Below are 20368 nucleotides of genomic sequence, written 5' to 3' on the forward strand. Positions count from 1 at the left end.
AACCGTTGAGGCCATTTGGGGAGTGAACCAGCAGATGGAAAACCTAGCTCTGTCTCTCCGTCTCTGTCTGTAACTCTACCTCTCAAATATTTTTTTTTTTTAAAGGCGGCTATGTGGGAACTCTCTTGCGAGGAAAAAGACCTTCCCAGTAACGAAGTCTTTGTAGAGTGTTTGGAGGCACCTGGCTGCTATGCAGCGCGCTTCTGTAATGACCCCGCCCAGGCCAGCAGGGGCACCCAGGGACCTCCACCAAGTCCTCACCCTTGACCCCTGGAAAGCCGCTCACCATCGGGCAGCCAGGAGCAGCCTTTAGAGAACCAACCCAGCACCCTGTGGGTGCTCTCGCCTTACCCAGCTGTCCCTCCACCCAGGGACTCCAAGGGAGAGAGACTCCGGGCTAAGCAGGCAGCCGCCTCCCCTGTCGGGCCCTTGGAGACCCAGAGCCACACCCCCAGGGCTGCGTGCATCAGGAAATGGTGGTGGAGCCTCCCTGGGGGCCAGACCTTGCCCGGACACTGGGGATGCAACAGTGCCGACGACAAAACTTCTGTCCTCAAGGGGGCGACAAAGGACCACCAAACCAACAGACACCTGCGCGGCCCACGAGGCGCGCACCTGCCGCTGGAACGGGTGTGTTCGCTAATTAGCAGAGCGAAGACCACGCTTGCCTGGGCCAGAGGGTGTCGGGAAGGGCTTATCGGAGGATTCAGACGAGAGCTGGGTGATTTTGGGGAAGGGTTCGAGTGGCTGTGCTGGCATTCTGGGTTAGACGCTGTCAGGAAGTGAGGCCTCTCCTGTGATTAGGTTTTATTTACCTATTTATTTGAAAGAGTTACAGACAGTGAGAGGGCGAGACAGAGAGATATGTCCGGTTCACTCTCCAAATGGCCACAACGGCTGGAGCCGCGTCGATCCGAAGCCAGGAGCCAGGAAAAAAAGCCAAGACCCCAGTTCAGAAGCCACCCATTGGGAAGAACCCTCCCTTCCCTGGAGGAGGGGCAGTTTGCCCCCACCCCACCCCCCGGGGGGGGCCCTCTACAGCTGATCGGACCAGGCCCACCCACACTGATTCGCTAAGCTCCTCTACCCAGCCGGCCGGGTTTAAATGTTGAGACCCCAGAACCACGCGTGGCCGGTGAGATCAACGTGTCCACCGACCACCACCCGACTGAGGGAGAGAAGCAACGGCCAAGGCTCGCGCCAGCCAGAGAGGGGGGACGCTCGGGCTTTCCCACGTCTAAATAGTGCGGCTCTGAATGAGCGGACACAGCAGTCCTGGGCTCTGCTCCTGAGGCCTGGGTGCCCAGGGCCCGGCCCGGCCAGGAGCCACGCCCACTCCACAGTCTCCGTTTGCTGGGGGCGGGGAAAGAGGCCACGCCCACGTTTGCACCGGCTCCTGCAAACGGGAGACGGGCCGGGCCGAGGAAGCCCCACAAAGGCCGGAGGCAAGAGCGGAAAGGGAGCAGGTGCTGGGAGCCATCCCGACGTCCACCACGACGGACATCAAGGGGACAGCAGAGGTCGGCTGCGGCCTGGCCACCCGGGCACGGAGGGTCTCACTTCCCCCCCTCCCCAGAGCCAGGGGCGTCTGACGGCAGGGAGTTGTTCGGAAACCGGAAATGAAGTCACGCAGCTCTGATCAACACAACCCACGCCGGCCCGGGACTCCGCAGGTTGCTTCCGCCCACCCACCCACCCACCCACCCACCCACCCTCCGCTCGGAGAGTGCGCATGCGTGGCCGGCGCGCCGTTCTGTCGTCATAAGTGCGCGCCGTCGCCGCTACTCCCCGCAGGAAGCGGGGGAGGGGGGAAACTGTCATGGCGAGCTCGGCCGCCTCCTCGGTGCGACCACCGAGGCCCAAGAAAGAGCCGCAGACGTTAGTTATCCCTAAGAATGCGGCGGAGGAGCAGAAGCTCAAGCTGGAGCGGCTCATGAAGAACCCGGTGAGACGGGGCGTTGGTTCCGGTCCGGCTCCTGGGGTCGGGGGAGGGGTCCATCTTCCCCGTCCCCAGGCTCGGGAACTCGGAGCCGCAACCTTTCTAGAACCGCTCTTGGGAAGGAGGAGCCCGCCCGGTGGGTAGTGAGCTTCGCCGCTCCGGGCAGCCTAGCCCTGGCGAGGCGGCGGGGCAGGAGCCTCCCCCGGGCCCGGGGCTGGTGGTGGGTTGCAGGCCAGCCCCTGCTCCCCGCGGTGCGCTTGAGGTTCCTCGGTTAGGATCGGAGGGCCCCCGGCAGGGCTGCGCTCACGGACGGTGTGCGGTTGAAACGTTGCAGGACAAAGCCGTTCCCATTCCAGAGAAGATGAGCGAGTGGGCGCCTCGACCTCCCCCGGAGTTCGTCCGAGATGTGATGGGTAAGGCGTGTGTGTGTGTGGCCCTAGCTTACAGGTTTTTAAAAATATGTCGTTATTTATTTGAAAGGCAGAGAGAGATTTTTCCATCCGCTGGTTCCCTCCCCATAGGGCTGCAACAGCCAGAGCCGGGCTGACCCACAGCCGGGAGCCGGGGGCGTCTATGAACCACGCTGTGCGCCTCTGGTTGGGGCCCGGAGTGGCTTCTTGCAGCGCTCACCTCCAGCGTCCCCGTGGCTGGGGTAGCGCGTGCTGGCCACGGCGGTTCATCTGGCGCTCTGCTCTCTCCTGGCTATAGGTTCGAGCGCCGGGGCCGGCAGCGGGGAGTTCCACGTGTACAGGCACCTGCGCCGCAGAGAGTACCAGCGACAGGACTACATGGACGCCATGGCCGAGAAGGTCGGTGCGCCCCGTGCCGGCGCTGGGAGACGAGTGGGCACAGCGGGTCGTGGCCTGTGGGAGCTCAGAATCCCTGCAGGTGCTCCCAGGAGGCCGGGAATGAGGGTGCCCCGGCACGGCACAGCCCCCACAAGCCCTGGCCGTTCCCTGTCCTCTCCTCTCGGCTGGTGTGAGGCGGGGTGCTGCCGTTGAGTCTGTTCTTGGAGAACTTGCGTTTTGTAGCCTTGGGGCTGATAGTTCTTCATGACAGGCGTCAAATACTTGAATATTTTAAGAGCTTGACTATTGCTTAAAGTTTAATTCTAAACACCGGAAACTTACTCAGCTGGAGGGGCCGGAACAGCTCTCCCACCCTCTTAAAGCCCTCGTGGGACATTGCGTTCAGTTCACTTTCTAGTGACTTTTGGAGTGCTTTAACCCCCGTGTCAGGTGAATTGAGTTGAGGCAAAACAACAGTATTAAACGCTGTGTAATGGTAGGCATGTTCAGGCGTGGACTGAAGTCTGCAGCCTCTGTCGAAATGCTCCCCCCAAAAAAATACTGGCTGACAGATGAGTGAAGGCATAGATAGGGGATATGATGCCGTAGCGAAACACTGACTGTAGAAGCGAGGCAGTGAGGTCTGTACTGTGTAATGCCTGTAGCTTCTCTGTATTTGACGTTCTCAAAATGAAACAGAAAATAAGCCAAGAGGCAGCCAGGATACAGAAAAAAATATGTAACAGCTTCCCGGAACGGCCAGAATTGAGTTGGGAGAACTCTGCTTGGGGACAGAACGGGGCCGTTGCTGTTTTTCACCCCGAGCCTGCTTGTCCTGCAGCCTCCCTCGGGCCAGGTGTGGTGGTTCTCCGGTGGCCCCTGCGGCGGGCTTGGCACCGGCAGGAGTGTGCTGTGTGTGTGCAGATGATCAGACACATCTTTTTTTTTTTTTTCCCCCCCACAGGCAGAGTGGACAGTGAGAGAGAGAGAGAGAAAGGTCTTCCTTTGCCATTGGTTCACCCTCCAATGGCTGCCGCTGCCGGCGCACCACACTGATCCAATGGCAGGAGCCAGGTGCTTCTCCTGGTCTCCCATGGGATGCAGGGCCCAAGTACTGGGGCCATCCTCCACTGCACTCCCTGGCCACAGCAGAGAGCTGGCCTGGAAGAGGGGCAACCGGGACTGGAACCCGGTGTGCCGGCGCCGCAAGGCAGAGGATTAGCCTAGTGAGCCGTGGCGCCGGCCAGATCAGACACATCTTAATTGTGAACTGCTTTGGGGGAGGGGCTGGAGCAGGTTGTCATCTAATGTATTTATGATTTAAACACGGCAAGTTAAACTTTTTGTGTACTTAATAAAGATCCAGAGGAAATCCACACAGAGGCAACACACAGGCTGTGAGGTTTGTTCCAGAAAGGTTAGGGAATCCTTGTCCGTTTCAGTGACTGGTAGGGCACAGCAGGGTATCAGGGTCTTTTTTTGTTTCTGTTTTTAAGATTTATTTGAAAGGCAGAAGGACAGTTCCAGAGAGAGCAGGGTCAAAGAGGGTCTGCTGGTCACTTCCCAGATGCCCACAGCAGCCAGGGCTGAGGCAGGCCAGCGCCAGGAGCCAGCAGCTCCATCTGGGGCCCCACCTGGAGCACGTGGGCCACGAGCTGCTCCCCGCCAGGTGTGTTATCAGGAAGCTGGACTGGAGGTGTGGTGTGGTGGGAGCTCACAGCAGGTGCTCTGCCCTGTGGGACATGGGCAGCCCAAGCAGCCGCCCGGCCCGCTGCCCCACAGCGCCCACCCCTAAGGGCAGCTTTATTTGGTGTGGAATGATTGGCACATTGGGAGATACAGGTTCAGTTTAGAAGCCAATCGAGGCCGACACCACGGCTCACTAGGCTAATCCTCCGCCTTGCGGCGCCAGCACACCGGGTTCTAGTCCCGGTCGGGGCACCGGATTCTGTCCCAGTTGCCCGTCTTCCAGGCCAGCTCTCTGCTGTGGCCCGGGAGTGCAGTGGAGGATGGCCCAAGTACTTGGGCCCTGCACCCCATGGGAGACCAGGAGAAGCACCTGGCTCCTGCCTTCAGATCAGCGCGGTGCGCCGGCCGCAGCGCGCCAGCCATGGCAGCCATTGGAGGAGGGTGAACCAACGGGAAAGGAAGACCTTTCTCTCTGTCTCTCTCTCTCACTGTCCACTCTGCCTGTCAAAAAAAAAAAAAAAAAAAAAAAGCCAATCGAGCAGTTCCACCAAGTGGAGGCAGGGCTGGGGCTTCTGTAACAGGAGGAGGGGCAGGGGGAGTGAGCCACTCAGCATCCTCGGAGATGAAGAGGTTGAGCCCGAAAACCGTGCAGACCAGGTGCTCGTGAACTTCGCCAGTCGCGGAAATGCGCAGCCAGGCCCGGTGCTGGTCCCGCCAGAGCTGCCTGGTTGCCTTTCTCCGCGCGGTGTCTGGCGGCCGCTCCCTGCAGGGCTCCAGGCCCCGCAGAGAGACTTTGGCTTTCCCTCTGAGCACTCTGCAGCCATCTGGACTTGACTGTGTCGTTGGCTTTCCTGTAGTCAAAGCTGATTGCCCGCCTGCCCCCAGGACTGGGCTCCTCTGGACCCTGCCTGTGTGCAGGCCCCCCAGCCCTGGCAGTGCCGACCACGGCTCTGTGCAGGCACCTCTTCCCTCCGTGATGGCGCCATGGAGCTTGCCGCCAGTGACTTTGTAGCAGTGGATGGGTTTATGGCTGACAGGTCCTTCTCTGTAGTTTGTCTCCATGAGTCTTCCTAGAGCCCTGGGGGAGACCACTTACGATGCCCCCCTCCCCCCTGGGGAAAGATGACGCCGAGCCTAGCACCAGAGAGCTGCCTGTGTGTGCCAGGCTGGATTTAGTAGCAAGTGTGTTGTTATGCTGCTTGGGTAACTGTTGCTCAGGTTGGGACTTCAGTCCCGTGGTCTGACTGTCCGGCGGTCCCTAGATGGTGTCCAGGCCCTGGTAGCACAGATGGGCAGTGCTGCCTGCGCCTCAGGACCCCGGCCGTGTGTGTGTGTGTGTGTGTGTGTGGTGCACCATGTAGCATCTCGGGGAGTTGAGTCCCTCACCCTTAGACAGCCCCACGTTGATGACCTGCCCTGGCCGGGTGTGCCTGTAGCACCCGCCTGTGTGCAGCCTCCTGTAGTCTCCCCACACCAGCGTGTGCCTGAAGGTTGATTTTTTTTTGCAGCAAAGATTGGATGCAGAGTTTCAGAAGAGATTGGAAAAGAATAAAATCGCTGCGGAGGAGCAGACAGCAAAGCGTCGGAAAAAGCGGTGAGAACCGTGGCGGGCGGGGGCGGGGCAGGCCAGCACAGGGGAAAGTGGGCGGCCAGTGAGCGAGCCAGTCCTCCGGGAGGGCCCCATCGCCCTGCAGAGCGCGGTGACCTGCCTGCAGCTGAGCAGCCCGCTGGGGGCTGCTGTCACTCCCAGCACCTGGGGCAGGTCCGGCTCCTGCAGAGCTCAGGGGCCAGGACTCTGGGGAGCACTCGGGCCTCTGTGCTGCCCTCACTTCTGTGGTTTTCAGAGTGACGGAAAAAGAGGGAGAGAGAATAAGAGACCTTTGATCCTCTGGTTCATTCCCCAGGCACCCACAGTGACCAGGGCTGGGCCAGGCCGAGATCAGGAGCCTGGAACCTGTCTCTGTCTTTCTCTCTCTGTAACTCTGCCTTTCAAATGAATCGATCTTTTAAAAAAGTGTTATAATTTTTTTATAAATTTTTAAGATTTATTTATTTGAAACTCAAAGTTACAGAGAGGCGCAGAGAGAGAGAGAGAGGTCTTCCATCCTTTGGCTTACTCTCCAAATGGCCAGGCTGATTCAGAGCAAGGAGCCAGGAGCCTCTTCCAGTTCTCCCACATGGGCACAGGGGCCCAAGGACCCGGGCCATCCTCCGCTGCTTCCTCAGCCGCATTAGCAGGGAGCTGGACCGGAAGCGGAGCAGCCAGAACCTGAACTGGCGTCCACATAGGATGCCGGCACTGCAGGCAGCGGCCCCACCTGCTATGCCACAGCACTGGCCCCTATAATGTATTTTTTTTAAAGATTTATTTATATGAAAGGCAGAGTTACAGAGGGAGGGAAGAAGGGAGAGACAGAGATCTTCCATCCACTACAACGGCTAGAGCTGGGGCAGTCAGGAGCCAGGAGCCTCCAGGTCTCCCATGTGGGTGCAGGGGCCCAAGCACCCAGGCCACCTTCAGCTGCTTCCCCAGGCGCATTAGCGGGGAGCTGGATCAGAAGTGGAGCAGCCAGGATTCAAACTTGCTCCCGTTACTCGCCACACCACATCTCCGGCCGGGCCCCGATGTTTGTTTTCTAGACTACAGTAAGGCAGTTAACCTGTGTGTGGTGCATTTGCAGCCAGAAGTTAAAAGAGAAGAAATTACTGGCAAAGAAGATGAAACTTGAACAGAAACAGCAGAAAGAAGGTGAGCAGTGGCTTCTTTCCTTGGGTGCAGCCTCGTGCCAGTGTCGACTGTGGTGGCTGAGCCTCGGGAACCGCTGGGGTTGAGGGCCGTGGGCGCTGGGCTGGCCCTGGGAGAGCTGGCCGCTCGTCTGTAGAAGTTAGGGCTTATCTAGCGGCAAGGGTGAGAAAGCCAAACCAGTCTAAGCAAAAAGACAGCTGTGGGCGCCCAGTGAGTTGGGGTGCACGCCCTTCAGGCAGGGCTGAGGGAGCCCAGGGACCACGGCCATTGGTGCTGGCTCCTGTCCGTCACCGCTCTCGCCTTTTAGTTGGGAGGGGCCTGCAGCCTGTGCTTTCCTGCCCACGAGGGAAGATGACAGGGCTGCCCAGTGCTCCTGCCACAAGCGGCCCTTTGGCTGATGGAATCGTTTGCTGGGTTGATCGGTGCTTTCGGCTCCACTTTAGCAGAGAGGAGCGTGTTTCCTTTATGTGGTGAGAAGTCTGGTGGCAGCCTGTGGCCCAGCAGCCCTGTGCTTCTCTTGGCTTTGCCCAGGGGTGTGAGATGGCTGCCACAGCTCCTGCCATCACACTACCCCTATGCAGGGCAGGCAGGAGGGGCTGGGGGTGGTCTTTTTGTACTGAAAAGCAGAGGGTCCCCCTGAAGCCTACGCAGATGTCACCTCGTAGACTAGGGCCTTTTGCCATCCCCAGCTGCCCTCAGGCTGGGTGAATAGCAGAGTTACCGTAACTTAAACCTGCTGTCTTCATCCCTGGGAGCCGGGTGTGTCGCCACCCAAGAGGGAATGGAGGTTCTGTTAACAAGGAGCAGTAACTGGGTCAGCATCCCACTGCCCATGCTGCAGTGCCGACCCAGGAAGCCCACAGGCTGAGAATGAGGGGGGGACGGGCCCCGCCCCCGCTGCAGAGGGGCGAGGGTCAGCTGTCCACCAGCTCCGAGTCCGCGGCTGTTCCCGGATTGACGGCTTGCTTCCTGAGCGGGCGACTGAGTTTCAGTCGTAGGGGAAATCAGGCTTTGACGATGAAATGTGCTTGGCGCCTTCCCGGAGCAGCTTCTCGTGGGTGGTGAAGGCACCAGGCGACACGTGGTGGATGCCTTGGCCGCTCCTCCCCTTTCCTAGGTGAAATCAAACTGCTAAAATGTGGCTGCTCCTCCGGTCTGCCATCAGTCACGCACACACGCCTCCCCACGCCTGCCCCTCCTGGGGACAGGCGTGCTTGGCCCACGGGGAGGACTGGGCGTAGAAGTTGGTCTCGTTCTGCCCAGGGACACTGTAGCTGGGGCTCCTTGTCCTAGGCTCTGGGCACCTTGGCCCTCCCTCTTGGGGGTCTGATTTTGCGGCTTCTTGATGTGACTGTTTGCATCTTGAGTGATTTTCTGGAGGAATTCTGTAAAGCCTTTGTTTTTATTTTTCCGTATGTTTTGTTCATTATATTTGCCAAACATATATCCTTCCATATGTTTTAAGAATAAATTTATAGGCAGGATGAGTTTGACCTTGAAAAACCTGTATTCTGGGGCAGGTGCTGTGGCATAACAGGTAAAGTTGCCATCTGTGGCACTGGTTTGAGTCCCAGCTGTTCTACTTCCAATCCAGCTCTCCGCTAATGCACCTGGGAAAGCAGAGGAAGATGGGCCAGGTCCTTGGGACCCTGCACCCACGTGGGAAACCCGGATGAAGCTCCTGGCTTCGGCCTGGCCCAGACCATGCCACTGCAGCTATCAAGTGGAGGATAGATCTCTCTCTCTCTCTCTCTCTCTCTCTCTCTCTGCATCTCCCTCTTTGTAATTGACTTTTTCAAAAAAAGAAAAGAAAGCCTGAATTCTTTATCAGGCATGGCCACTGTAGTCTGTGCTTGGTCAGCTTCGTTAGTGGTCAGTGCAGGCTGAGAGAGCGCCTAACCATTTTTAAGTTAGTTATTCATTAGAAAGGCTGAGAAAGAAAGAGAGAGATCTGTACCCTGGTTCATTCCCCAGGTGGCCACAATGGCTGAGGTTGAGCCAGACCAAGCCAGGAGCCCAGAACTCCATCTGGTCTCCCACATGGGTGGCAGGGCTCCATCTTGCGCTACTTTGCTGGGTGCATTAGAAGGAGCTGGCGGGGAAGCGGGGCAGCTGGGACTCAAACTGGCGCCCACATGGTGTGCTGGTGTCACAGGTGGCAGCCCGGCCCACTGCACCACGATGCCCAGCCACACATCTTGTTTTAAATGGAGCCGTCTGTGCTGTGTCCCCGTGCGGAGCCATACCGTGGGGCAGTTTTAGAGCAGGACTGCTGTCCTTCAGTCGCCAGGACATGAACCGTAGTCAGAGGCCGCAGCGGTCTTTCTAAAGCCTGAATGAAATAGACTAGAAAGTGTCAAAGCGTGGAGCACTGTTGTGTGAGATTCCCTTTAGCTTCCACGCGGGCTCTGGGCTGCGGTCAGACAGCTTTGAAGGTCATTGATTAGTCCCTGGCCCTGCTCTCGGGCTGAATTGAGAAGCTGGCACCGTAGCTGGCAGACCTCGGAGAGCGCGCGTGCCGCGTGCCAGCGGAGCAGAGTGGCATTGGGGACACCAGCGTCGGAGTGGCGATGCCGCTTGCCTCCTCTTCTCCATTTCCTCCCCGGTTTCCCAGCTCATGGAGCTTCTCGGCGTCCCAGGGGACTGTGTAGAGAGGCGTGCTGATGCTCAGCTGGGCCACAGCGTGGCTGCAGGGGCCTGCTGGGTTCTCTGTGGGCTCGGAGGTTGGTTTTTCTCCTGACACACAGTGGAGGGCAGTGGCTGGGGCGCTGTGCTGTTGTTGGAGAGGTCGAACCTGCTGTCTTCTGTGCTGGCCCGGCACTCCCTGAAGATGCCCTCAGGGCGGGATTCGCCTGTGACAATCCCGGAGGCACTCAGCCAGGTCTGTGACGGTTGAGCCTTGCATTCCCAGGATGGTGTATTGTGACACCCGGCACGGGCCTGCCTACCCCAGAGGTCCGGGGCCTCGGGTGGTCTGTTACAGGGTGCCTACGAGCAGGTTCCTGGCCTCGGCACTGTTTACTCTTGGGGCCACGTGAGTCTTTTTTTTCCCCCCAAGATTTATTTTTTATTTTATTTATTTTTAAAGATTTATTTATTTTAAAGATAGTTACAAGGAGAGAAAGAGAGAGCGGTATCTTCCATCTGCTGGTTCACTCCCCAAATGGCCACAGTGGTCAGGACTGGGCTGATCCGAAGCCAGGAGCTTCTTCCAGGTCTCCCACATGATGTGGGGGCCCGGGGACTTCCCTGCTCTCCCAGCACATCAGCAGGGAGCTGGGTCGGAAGTGGAGCAGCTGGGACTCCAACTGGGGCTCCTGGGCTGCCGGCTCTGCGGACAGCAGCTTACTCTGCAGCACCACAGCGCCGGCCCTGATTTGTTTATCTGAAAGACGACAGAGATTGTCTGTCCCTTGGTTCATTCCCCAGGTGGCAGCAACAGCTGGGGCTGGGCCAGGGGGCCAGGCGGAAGCCAGGAGCTCCATCTGGGGGTCTCGTGTGGGTGCCAGGGGCCAAAGCACTCGGACCATCCTCGGCAGCTTTCCCAGGTGCATGAGTGGGGAGCTGGCTCAGAAGTGGAGTAGCTGGGACTTAAACCAGCACCCATAGCAGTGGTTGCTGGCTTAACCACGACACCCGGCCCCTGAGCATACCGTGTTGGAAATCTATCCATACCTTGTGTGTCATCTGAGCAGGAAGGTACTACATGACCATTTTAAAATTTTGGGAGGGACGTTGAGGCACAGTGGGTTAAGCCACAGGTTAGGATGTCCACTTCCCGTATTGGAATGCCTGGGTTCGAGTCCCACCTCCTCTTTTTCTTTTCCTTTTTTTTTTTTTTTTTAAGATTTTATTTATTTGAGAGGTAGAGTTTCAGACAGTGAGAGGGAGAGACCGAGAGAGAGGTCTTCCTTCCATTGGTTCACTCCCCAAATGGCCACCACAGCCGGCACTGCACCGATCCGGAGCCGGGAGCTTCTTCCTGGTCTCCCATGCGGGGTGCAGGGGCGCAAGGACTTGGACAATCTTCTACTGCTTTCCCAGGCCACAGCAGAGAGCTGGATCGGAAGAGGAGCAGCCAGGACTCGAACCTCTGCCCATATGGGATGCTGGGCCGCAGGCAAAGGATTCACCTACTGTGCCACGACGCCAGCCCGTTTCTTTCTTTGTTTTTCAAGATTTATTTGTTTGAAAGAGTTAACAGAGAGAGAGAGGGAGACAGAGGCGAAGAGATCTTCAGTCCATTGGTTCACTCCCCAAAAGGCCACAACAGCTGGAGCTGGGCTGATCCAAAGCCAGGAACTCCTTCTGCGTCTCCAACGTGGGTGCAGGGGCCCAAGCACTTGGACCCTCTTCTGCTCTCCCAAGCCTTTAGCAGGGGCTGGATCAGAAGTGGAGCAGCTGAAATCCGAACCAGCACCCACATGGGGTGCCAGCACCACAGGTGGTGGCTTGACCCGCTGCGTCAGTGCTGGGCCCAGGGTCCTGGGTTTCAGAAGAAAGGAGTCCAGTGTGCGGCTCAGCCAGCAGGGCGGCCACCTGCTCCCCTCTGATCCCGCTCCCTGCTGTGGCCTGGGAATTCATCAGAGGATGAGCCAAGCACCTGGGCCCCTGCACCCACATGGGAGACTGGGAGGAAGCTCCTGGCCTCAGCCTTGGCCATTGCAACCATCTGGGGAGTGAACCAGTGAATGGAAGATCTCTCTCTGTGTCCCTTTCTCTAATTCTCTAACTTACAAATAAGTAGAATAAATCTCTATTTTTTAAAGATTTTATGAAGCAGAGTGACAGAGAGGGAAAGGTCTTCCATCTGCTGGTTCACTCCCCAAATGGCTATAACTGCTGGAGCTACACCAATCCAAAGACAGGAGCTTCTTCCAGGTCTCCCACGTGGGTGCAAGGACTCAAGTACTTGGGCCATCCTCCACTGCTTTTCCAGGCCATAGCAGAGAGCTGGATGGGAAGAGGAGCAGCCAGGACTCGAATTGGGGCCCATAAGGGATGCGGGTGCCATAGGAGGAGGCTTAGCCCACTGTGCCACCGTGCTGGCCCCTAGAATAAATCTTTAAAAAAAAAAAGTAGATCTCCGCTGGCATTCACTGATGCCCTTGTTCTATGAACTAAGATTGGCGAGGCCACCAGGCATGTGTGAGCGTTCTTGCTACAGTCTGTTTCTTCAGTGTGCTTAAATGTCTAACCTTATAGTGGTGATGACGTCAAATGAGGTAATAAACGAGTAGGATCTGAGCTTGGCGCAGCAACTTCTCAAAGGTTAGCTTCTCTTTAAAAAAAAAAAAGTGGCGCGTCATGGCGGAGCGGCAAAGCCGCCACCACACACGGACGCCAGGTAGTGTCCCGGCTGCTCCACTTGGGATCCAGCTCCCCGCTGAAGCGCCTGCCCCTGCCCCTGCCGCCCACATGGGAGACCCGAATAAAGTTCCCGGCTTTGGCCTGGCAGCCATCTGGGGAGTGAACCAGTGGATGGGAGGTCTGGTTCTCCTCTCTCTCTCTCTCTGACTCTGACTTTCAAACGAATGAATAATCTTGAACAACCAAGAAAAAGTAACATAAATAATATAAGGAAGTCGCAGGCAGAGCTTACCAGCATCAGAATAGATCTCTCTTCTCTGTGTTCTTGTCTCGTGTACCCACTGTGTGTGGTTACAGTTACGGCGTAGGCAGCTCTCTGCTTACTTTACCAGCATCACCAGTGTTTGCATTCCTGGTAGGTTTCGCAGTGACTGGATGACCCGCAGTGGACGTGCCGTGGTAGACGCAGAGCCGCCTTTACCCGGCATTGGGTGGATTCCGGTTTTGTCTTCGTGGGAGACATTAGTGACACGTCCCTCCGCCTTTTTAAGCGAATAGGTTAAGGCAGACTTCCGACAGCGGGAGTCGGCGGATTGCACCGCAGAAAGAACGCGTAGCCCTGGGAATCTGTCACCAGTTCCCCTCAGAGGGACAGGCCCAGTGTTAGCGCCAGCAGCAGTGTGCGCTCTGCGCTTCTGCCGCGTCCTTGCCAGTGCTGGCTTCGGAACGTTTCTCCACGGTTAGGAACGTGCGCACAGAGGCAGTCGGGTCTTTTCAGGGGCTGCCGACAGCCTCGCGGGAACAGCCTCCACTCTCCCCTCCCCTGCACGAACTCCTGTGCACCGCCCCAGAGCGCTTTTAGAGGAACAGGTCGCGGGCACACGCTGGTAGGTTAAGCCTCCGCCTGCAGTGCTGGCATCCCTTATGGGCTCCGGTTCCTGTCCCGGCTGCTCCGCTTTCGATCTGCCCAGCTCTGGCTGTTGGGGCTATTTGGGGAGTGACCAACAGATGAGAAGAACTCTCAATCTCTCTCGCCCCTTCTTGGTAACTTTGCGTATTTGAAAGACAGAGTTACAGAGAGAGGTCTTCCATCCACTGGTTCACTCCCCAGATGGCTGTAACAGCTGGAGCTGAGCCGATCCAGAGCCAGGAGCAGCTTCTGGGTCTCCCACACAGGTGCCAGGGCCCAAGCACTTGGGCCATCTTCCACTGCTTTCCCAGGCCACAGCAGAGAGCCAGATCAGAAGAGGAGCAGCTGGGACTAGAACCGGCGCCCATATGGGATGCCGGCACTTCAGGACAGGGCTTTAACCTGCTGCACCACAGCGCCGGCCCCAAAATAAATAAATCTTTAAACACACACACACATGCACGCACACACACAGATTGCAGTCACTCGTTCTGCTTACAGAGGAGCAGTAGTGAGCCTTGTTAAATGTTTATCGTGTGAGCCTAGTTCTAGAGCTTCCCACGTAGTCGCAGCATCATCCTCGCCGCAGTCCATGCGGTTGTCTGTGGAGGTGTCTCCGTTTTACAAACCAGAGGCCTTGGGCACAGAGTGGCAGTGGTGCCTGCAGAGGAAGTGGATGGCTGGCGGGGATCCGATCCCAGTTACCGCACTTAACTCCTGACGTGCCCTGGCACCCCTCCTGCCACCCTCTTCCCGTTCTGTCTCCAGCACCTGGCTTTGGCCGCTCCCTGCCACGTGCCCTCTGCTCTTTTGGGTTCCACCTCTGTCCTGCATCCTTGCCGTGCCCACTCCAGCCGGAGACTTTCTCTTGTCCGTGGTCCTGACCGCTCATCCGCCTGGAGAACTCTCCGCCCTTCACCTCCCTCTTGTTCTGCTTCCTCTTGTAAGTCTCTCCACCCACCTTGCCTGTAAATCTGTACGCCGTGGGTGTAGAACCTGCCTGATGACCCTGTGTGCTTCTAATCCCAGTTCCAGCTTGTTAAAATAAACTTTCTGTTGTAGAGTGATTTTAGACTTCCAGAAAAATGTTGCAGCGCCGATCTGGAGGCTTCTCGTGTGCTCGGCTACCGTGGGACCCTAGGCACTAATGAACAGCAGCAGTAGGACACTGGTCAGCTTGTGCTGCTTCCCTTGGTTTGTGCCTCAGGCCCGTTCCTGCCCCGCAGTCCAGGGCCTGTAACCCTGGTGCGGCTCGGGCTCCGTTTCTAGGACTTCACCTGGGTCAGGCGTTCTGCAGGATCCCCTGGTTGGGACCGGCCTGCTGTTTGGCCTTCTCTGGGATTGACTGGGGCTGTGTGTTTCGGGAGTAAGACCACAGAGGGGCAGTGTGGTCCTGGCCGCATCAGGAATGCACCCCGTCAGGTGATGTGCGCCATCGCTGCCGGCGAGGCGGTCAGTGTCTCCCCGTGGACACGTTCCATCCCCTTCCCTCGCTGGCCTGGCACGAAGCCGCTGCGTGCGGGGCCTGGGCAGCAGGCTCCCCACTGTTGAGACTTCTGCACGGGCGACCGTTTCTTCTCCAGTTGCTGTATCGTCTCTGCTCCAGTGCCAACTGCTCGGTGTCTCACTGGTACTGCAGTTCTGATCCAGTTCGCTCCCATCCTTCCAGCTCTGGCGACGGATGTTCTCTGCCGGTCCCTGTGTCCCTTTGACAAAGTCCCGTCGCTGTGGTGCCATTTCTTTCCTTTTTTTAAGCACTTCCTTGTTTTCTGGCACCGTAAGACACACCAGATCTCCTGCCTCCCACCTGGACCCAGCCGCTTGCGCAGGAAGTCCTGGCTCCTTTAATGGGAGGCTTGGTGTTGGAAACCAAGACCTGGGGGCTCCGTGTGCTCTTCGCTGCTGGGGCGTTGGTGTTCCGGGGCTCTCAACTGACAGCACCAACAGGTGCCGCCATCTGTGTCTCTGAGCCGAGCGCCGTGCCTGTATCTCCAACCTGCTACCATGAGGCTTGGCGTTTCCCACTCCAACCTGAGTGGCTTTGCGCCCGCCGTCCATTTCAAGTAGGCGGTGTCCAGTTCTGCGCACACGGACGTGCCCTGGGGAAGGGGCTGGAGCAGCTGGAGCACCGGGCAGTGAGCAGCGCCTGCAGCCTCACAGACCCCGCTCCTTTCCAGAATTCCCTTGCGCTCCACCGCGGCTGCATTGCTCTGCCACTCCTGCTTTCTGTCCTGGGACGCGGACGGCCTCAGTGACTTTGTCATTTTAACGATTAAGGTTTAATTTTTTATGCTATGGATTCCGTCAGATGCACGGTGTCACACATCCACCATTATAGTCACACAGCCCAAAGCACCCTCTGTGTCACCTGTTCTGCCGACCTCTGCCTGTCTCGGCCCTGGCCTCCTCTGCAGTGTCATGGGGTTGGATTACGTGTGCACAGCTTTCCAGACTGGCTTCTCACTTGGCAGAACCACCCGAGGTTCGCCCGTGTCTGCTACCTGGTTCTTGTTTGTTGCTGACTAGTCGTGCGTCGGATTTATCCGTTCACCTGGCTGAGGACATCCTGGGTGCGTCCAGGTTTGGGCATTATGAATAAAGCTGCAGCTGACATGGGTGAGCACGTAATTCCAGATGAATGAGCAGGTGCTCACGAGTGCGGTCGCTGACTTGTGTATGAAGTCAGTCTTGTTTCGCTCTCGGGGAAGCTGCCAGCCGCCGTGTCTGCGCTCCACCAGCAGCGAGTCAGCGCTTCTGCCGTGCCGTATCTGCCAGCGTTTGGTACTGTTGTGGTTTCTTAAAGAAATGGTGGCCGTTCTAATCTGTGTGTTGTAGTGTCTCCGTGTTTTAATTTGTGACTATTTTTTTTTTAATTCTTGCACCCCCAACATTAAGCATAGCGGCTAGCAAGTTATCCGTTTATTACTGTTCGTTTAGTTACTATGCTGGAAGAGTGAGCTGGTGAACTATTGCTGTCGAATGCCAGATGACTTGAACCCCTGCAGCTGGCTCACATCCCCTCTCGAAGACCGAGGCCTGCAGGCCCTGACGGCACGCCTCCCACACGTGCAGAGCCGCTGCCAGACGCTCTCAGCACAGGAACGCTCTGAGCCTCGCTCTAACCCCTGCCTCGTCGTCCGGGTTAGTCAGCGTAGTACTGCTTCCTTCAGACCAGAATCGGAGCTCAGGACCTCTGCCCTTATCCATCTGTGTTCAGGCCTGTGTGCGTGCACCGTGCGTTCATACCTGTGTGTGCGCACCATGTGTTCATACCTGTGTGTGTGCACCGTGTGTTCAGACCTGTGTGTATACACTGTGTGTTCACACCTGTGTCTATACACTGTGTGTGTATATACTGTGTTCATACCTCTGTGTGCACTGTGTGTTCACACCTGCACGCATGCACTGTACGTTCATACCTGTGTGTGTGCACCGTGCGTTCATACCTGTGTGTGCGTGCCGTGTGTTCATACCTGTGTGAGTGCACCGTGTGTTCAGACCAGTGTGTATACACTGTGTGTTCATACCTGTGTGTGTGCACCGTGCATTCATACCTGTGTGTGCGTGCCGTGTGTTCATACCTGTGTGAGTGCACCGTGTGTTCAGACCAGTGTATATACACTGTGTGTTCATACCTGTGTGTATACACTGTGTGTGTATATACTGTGTTCATACCTCTGTGTGCACTGTGTGTTCACACCTGCACGCGTGCACTGTACGTTCCTACCTGTGTGTGCGTGTACCGTGTGTTCAGACCTCTGTGCTGTGCGTTCATACCTGTGTGTGCGTGCTGTGTGTTCATACCTGTGTGAGTGCACTTGTGTTCATACCTGTGTGTGCACCGTGTAGTCATACCTGTGTGTGCTGTGTGTTCAAAGCTCTCTCTGTGTGCTGTGTGTTCAGACCTGTGTGCGTGCACTGTGTGTTCATACCTCTGTGCTGTGTGTTCATACCTGTGTGTGCACCATGTGTGCACCGTGTGTTCATGCCTGTGTGCGTGCACCGTGTGTTTATCTCTGTGTGCACTGTGTGTTCATACCTGTGTGTGTGCACTGTGTGTTCATACCTGTGTGAGTGCACCGTGTTTTCCTGCCTGCACGCATGCACCATGCGTTCATACCTGCGTGAACACAGTGAGGTTCTTAGGGCTGCGGTGGGCAGGCTATGACTTGGGTTGTGTTGTTTTTGTTTTTCTGAAGTGACACATAGAAGCATGCGTGTTTGCGGAATCAGTGTGGGGTCTCAGTGTGTGTATACAGCGGCAGTAGTCGCTCTGGGTAACTGGCTCCTCTGTCGCCTCATCCATGTGTCTTTTTGTGTGTGTTGGGACAGAATCCAGCTTTGGATAGATAGTCACCAGTTTCAGCCTTGAGCCCAAGTTCTAGAGTAGAGGCCCCAGGTCGTAGGTGGGGGGTGCACTACAGGTGTGGAGGACTTGACCCCCCTTCAGAGCGGAGACAGTGCCCAGGGCTGTGGACGGTGCTGCCACAGATTCCTCCTTGGTCTTTGACATCATCTCCTCCTCCGCGCACTCCTGGCTGCACGGCAGCCGCCTCTGGCCTGTGTTCTTGTGCAGTTGTCGCAGGCAAGGTAGGCAGGGCCCTGAGGGTTCTGACTGTCGAGTTTGTAGCCTGGGTCCTTGTCCGAGGAGGTGAGCGTGAGCCACAGAGAACTCAGGCCTTCAGGGTTTTATTTCCTTCCTCTCTGAAATGGTTGTATGACAGCGGTACTCACCTCAGACTCTTGTTAGAGTTCAGCAAGGTAATAAATACGTGGGAAGACAGCACAGGGCCTGGCACCCGGGGAGGGGTGCGGGGGGCTGAACAAATACTGACTCTGGGAACTCGCTCTGCTTGGCGTGAGGTGCAGGGGAGGAGGGCGCCGCGCGCTGAGGAGGCTGCACTCTCAGACGGCTCCGCTGGCCCTGAGCGCTCTTCTCCGTGTCTGGTCCTCGGGGGTGAAGGGGCGCAGCTGTGTGCGCCTGGGGGCCTCCTGCCTCCCACCTGGAAGCTGTCGTGGTGAGGGCCAAGCTGCAGGTGCAGTGTGGGCGTGAGTCCTGCACGGTGACCTTGCCTGGCCTTGGTGCGGAAGCCGCGGCACCCGCAGGTGCTGCCTGGTGACTGAGCTGGGGGCCTGCCTCACCCACTTCCCTGCTCCCATGGAGAAGGGGAGGAGGAGGAGGCGGAGTCAGGAACAAGTTGTCTCTGCTCTCCCTGCCAGTCTGGCGGTTGCGACAGGGAAAATTCTAGAAGCGCAGAGCTGCACGTGGGGTGTCGGGAGGAGGGGTGTCTGGGCCTCTGTCCGCAGGCTCGGGAGGCTGGCAGGCTTGTGGGCAGAGCCCTCGCCACACGTGGTTTCTGGAGGTCCTTCTGCCACTGCAGTGGGAACTTGAGGGATCAGCAGGAGCATCGAGGGGCCGGTGGGGAACGTCCACCAAGTCTGGACGTTGCGGGTGGTGGGAGGTACGTGGCACCTGGCGGCCCTCTGTGCCGACCGCGCTTCCGGGCAATGGTGTCGGGCGTGGTGGCTGTTGAGGACCGGCTGTCTGGGAAGAAGCAGTTTCCTCGTTCTCCACCCCCTCTCCTGTGGGTAAACGTGCCCTTGACTCTCCAAGAAATCTGTACGGCTGTAATCTGAATCTTGTGTGGTTACAGGAGCCGGTCAGGCCCAGGAGCCACGGTCCAGTAGCTCTGAGGCGGCGTCTGGAACAGAGGAGGAGGAAGAGGAAGACGAGCCCAGCTTCGTCATGGGGCGATGACAACACAGCTGTCTGGGGCCTGGCTCGTTCGTGCCCAGGGCTCAGCACACCCGGTACACCCAGCGGGGAGAGGAGGCCTCCCTCTCGGCCTCCCTCCTGAGGCCTCGGGAACCCTGCCCTGACCCCCGTCATCCGTGAGCTTTGAGCCACTGGGCCTGGGGCCATCTCCTGGACACTGGACAGTTCACAGTTCATCTGTGTCCCCGCAGGGGAGAGCGAGCGCCCAGCCCACTGCTGGCACGGCTCCCACAGTGGACAGCAGTGACTTGGGACTGGTACCCGGGAAGGGAACGCTGATGTAGTAAACCCTGGTTTTTGTTCAGACATGTGAAACGCTGATTACTGGGGCCGTGAGATGGGGCTTCAAGACTGGACAGGTCCTGTCCCGGGGGAGCCGGCCCCCGGCGCCTCCCACAGGGGGTCTGTGTCTGTCCTCAGCTCCCAGCACACACCCGTGCATCAGGCCGTGAGCCCAGACCTCGCTGGGCACTGCACCCCGAGAAGGGGGCCTGCTGTGTGATGAGAGCGGTTGTGGTGCGCGGAGACTAGAATAGGCGGGAGAGAGTGACCCAGAGTGCAGGGTGGGCGGTCCTGGCTGGGCTGGAGCGGGGTGTTGGCCGGGAGCTGCAGTTTGATCCTGAAGTCCAGGGGCCTCTAAGGTGGGTGGGGAGCTCGTGGACTGGAGCCTGTAGCGTCCTCCCTGGTCTCACAGGAGCCAGGGTCAGAGGGGAGGGCACTGGAAGCCACCCAAGCCCACCCCCACACCCTGGCGCCTCCAGAGTGCAGGACCTGTGCTGCTGCGGGGAGCATGGTGGTGACGGGGTGCTGCTGCGGGGAGCGTGGCGGTGACGGGGTCGGCCTGGCCCTCAGTGCCTGCGGGGAGGGGACGGGCGGCCTCCGGCTGCAGCCTGTGCTCCGTTTCTGGATGGTGTGCGTCCAGCTCCAAGTACCGCGATGGTTTGTGCCTTCCCTGGACTTTGACGGGATTTAAGGAAATAGTTTTGAGCGGAAGGAGCCCAAGAAGGGTTTTGCTTTCCGTGTGCGGTTTAGGTTCCCCTGCCCCACTCTGTCCGCGGACATCTGCGGTCAGCCCGGCCCTGGGGGTCCCGCCCGCAGGAACTGCTTTCCCAGGAGGCTGAGACAGGCGTCAGCCCTGTGAACTGGCACACACCCTGCCGTGCAGTTTGAAACGCGGGTTTCCCTCATCAGGGCTAGTTGGCTGCTCTAG

General features: G+C 57.9%; 1 protein-coding gene across 2 annotated transcripts; it reads left to right on the forward strand.

Annotated features, from left to right (window-relative positions):
* The first annotated feature begins 1370 nt into the window (after positions 1-1370).
* On the forward strand, positions 1371-19462 carry PRKRIP1 (PRKR interacting protein 1). Of its 2 annotated transcripts, XM_008252938.4 has the most exons (6): positions 1371-1945; positions 2274-2352; positions 2648-2748; positions 5925-6010; positions 7098-7165; positions 19037-19462. In XM_008252938.4, exons 1-6 carry the CDS (start codon positions 1820-1822, stop codon positions 19138-19140), a joined length of 564 nt encoding a protein of 187 aa, XP_008251160.2. In that variant the 5' UTR covers positions 1371-1819; the 3' UTR covers positions 19141-19462. The 2 variants fall into 2 exon arrangements, with proteins under 2 accessions (XP_008251160.2, XP_017195588.1); XM_017340099.3 differs by lacking the exon at positions 7098-7165.
* The last annotated feature ends 906 nt before the right edge of the window (positions 19463-20368 follow it).

The sequence above is a fragment of the Oryctolagus cuniculus genome, chromosome 19 (assembly GCF_964237555.1).
Source record: "Oryctolagus cuniculus chromosome 19, mOryCun1.1, whole genome shotgun sequence".
Lineage (NCBI taxonomy): Eukaryota > Metazoa > Chordata > Mammalia > Lagomorpha > Leporidae > Oryctolagus > Oryctolagus cuniculus.

Bases quoted from the DNA above. Each gene is read 5' to 3' on its own strand.
- PRKRIP1 (XM_008252938.4), top strand. From the start codon at position 1,820: ATGGCGAGCTCGGCCGCCTCCTCGGTGCGACCACCGAGGCCCAAGAAA. The intron at 2,353-2,647 runs GTAAGGCGTGTG...TCCTGGCTATAG, and splicing joins GTTCGTCCGAGATGTGATGG to GTTCGAGCGCCGGGGCCGGC. The intron at 6,011-7,097 runs GTGAGAACCGTG...GTGCATTTGCAG, and splicing joins GCAAAGCGTCGGAAAAAGCG to CCAGAAGTTAAAAGAGAAGA.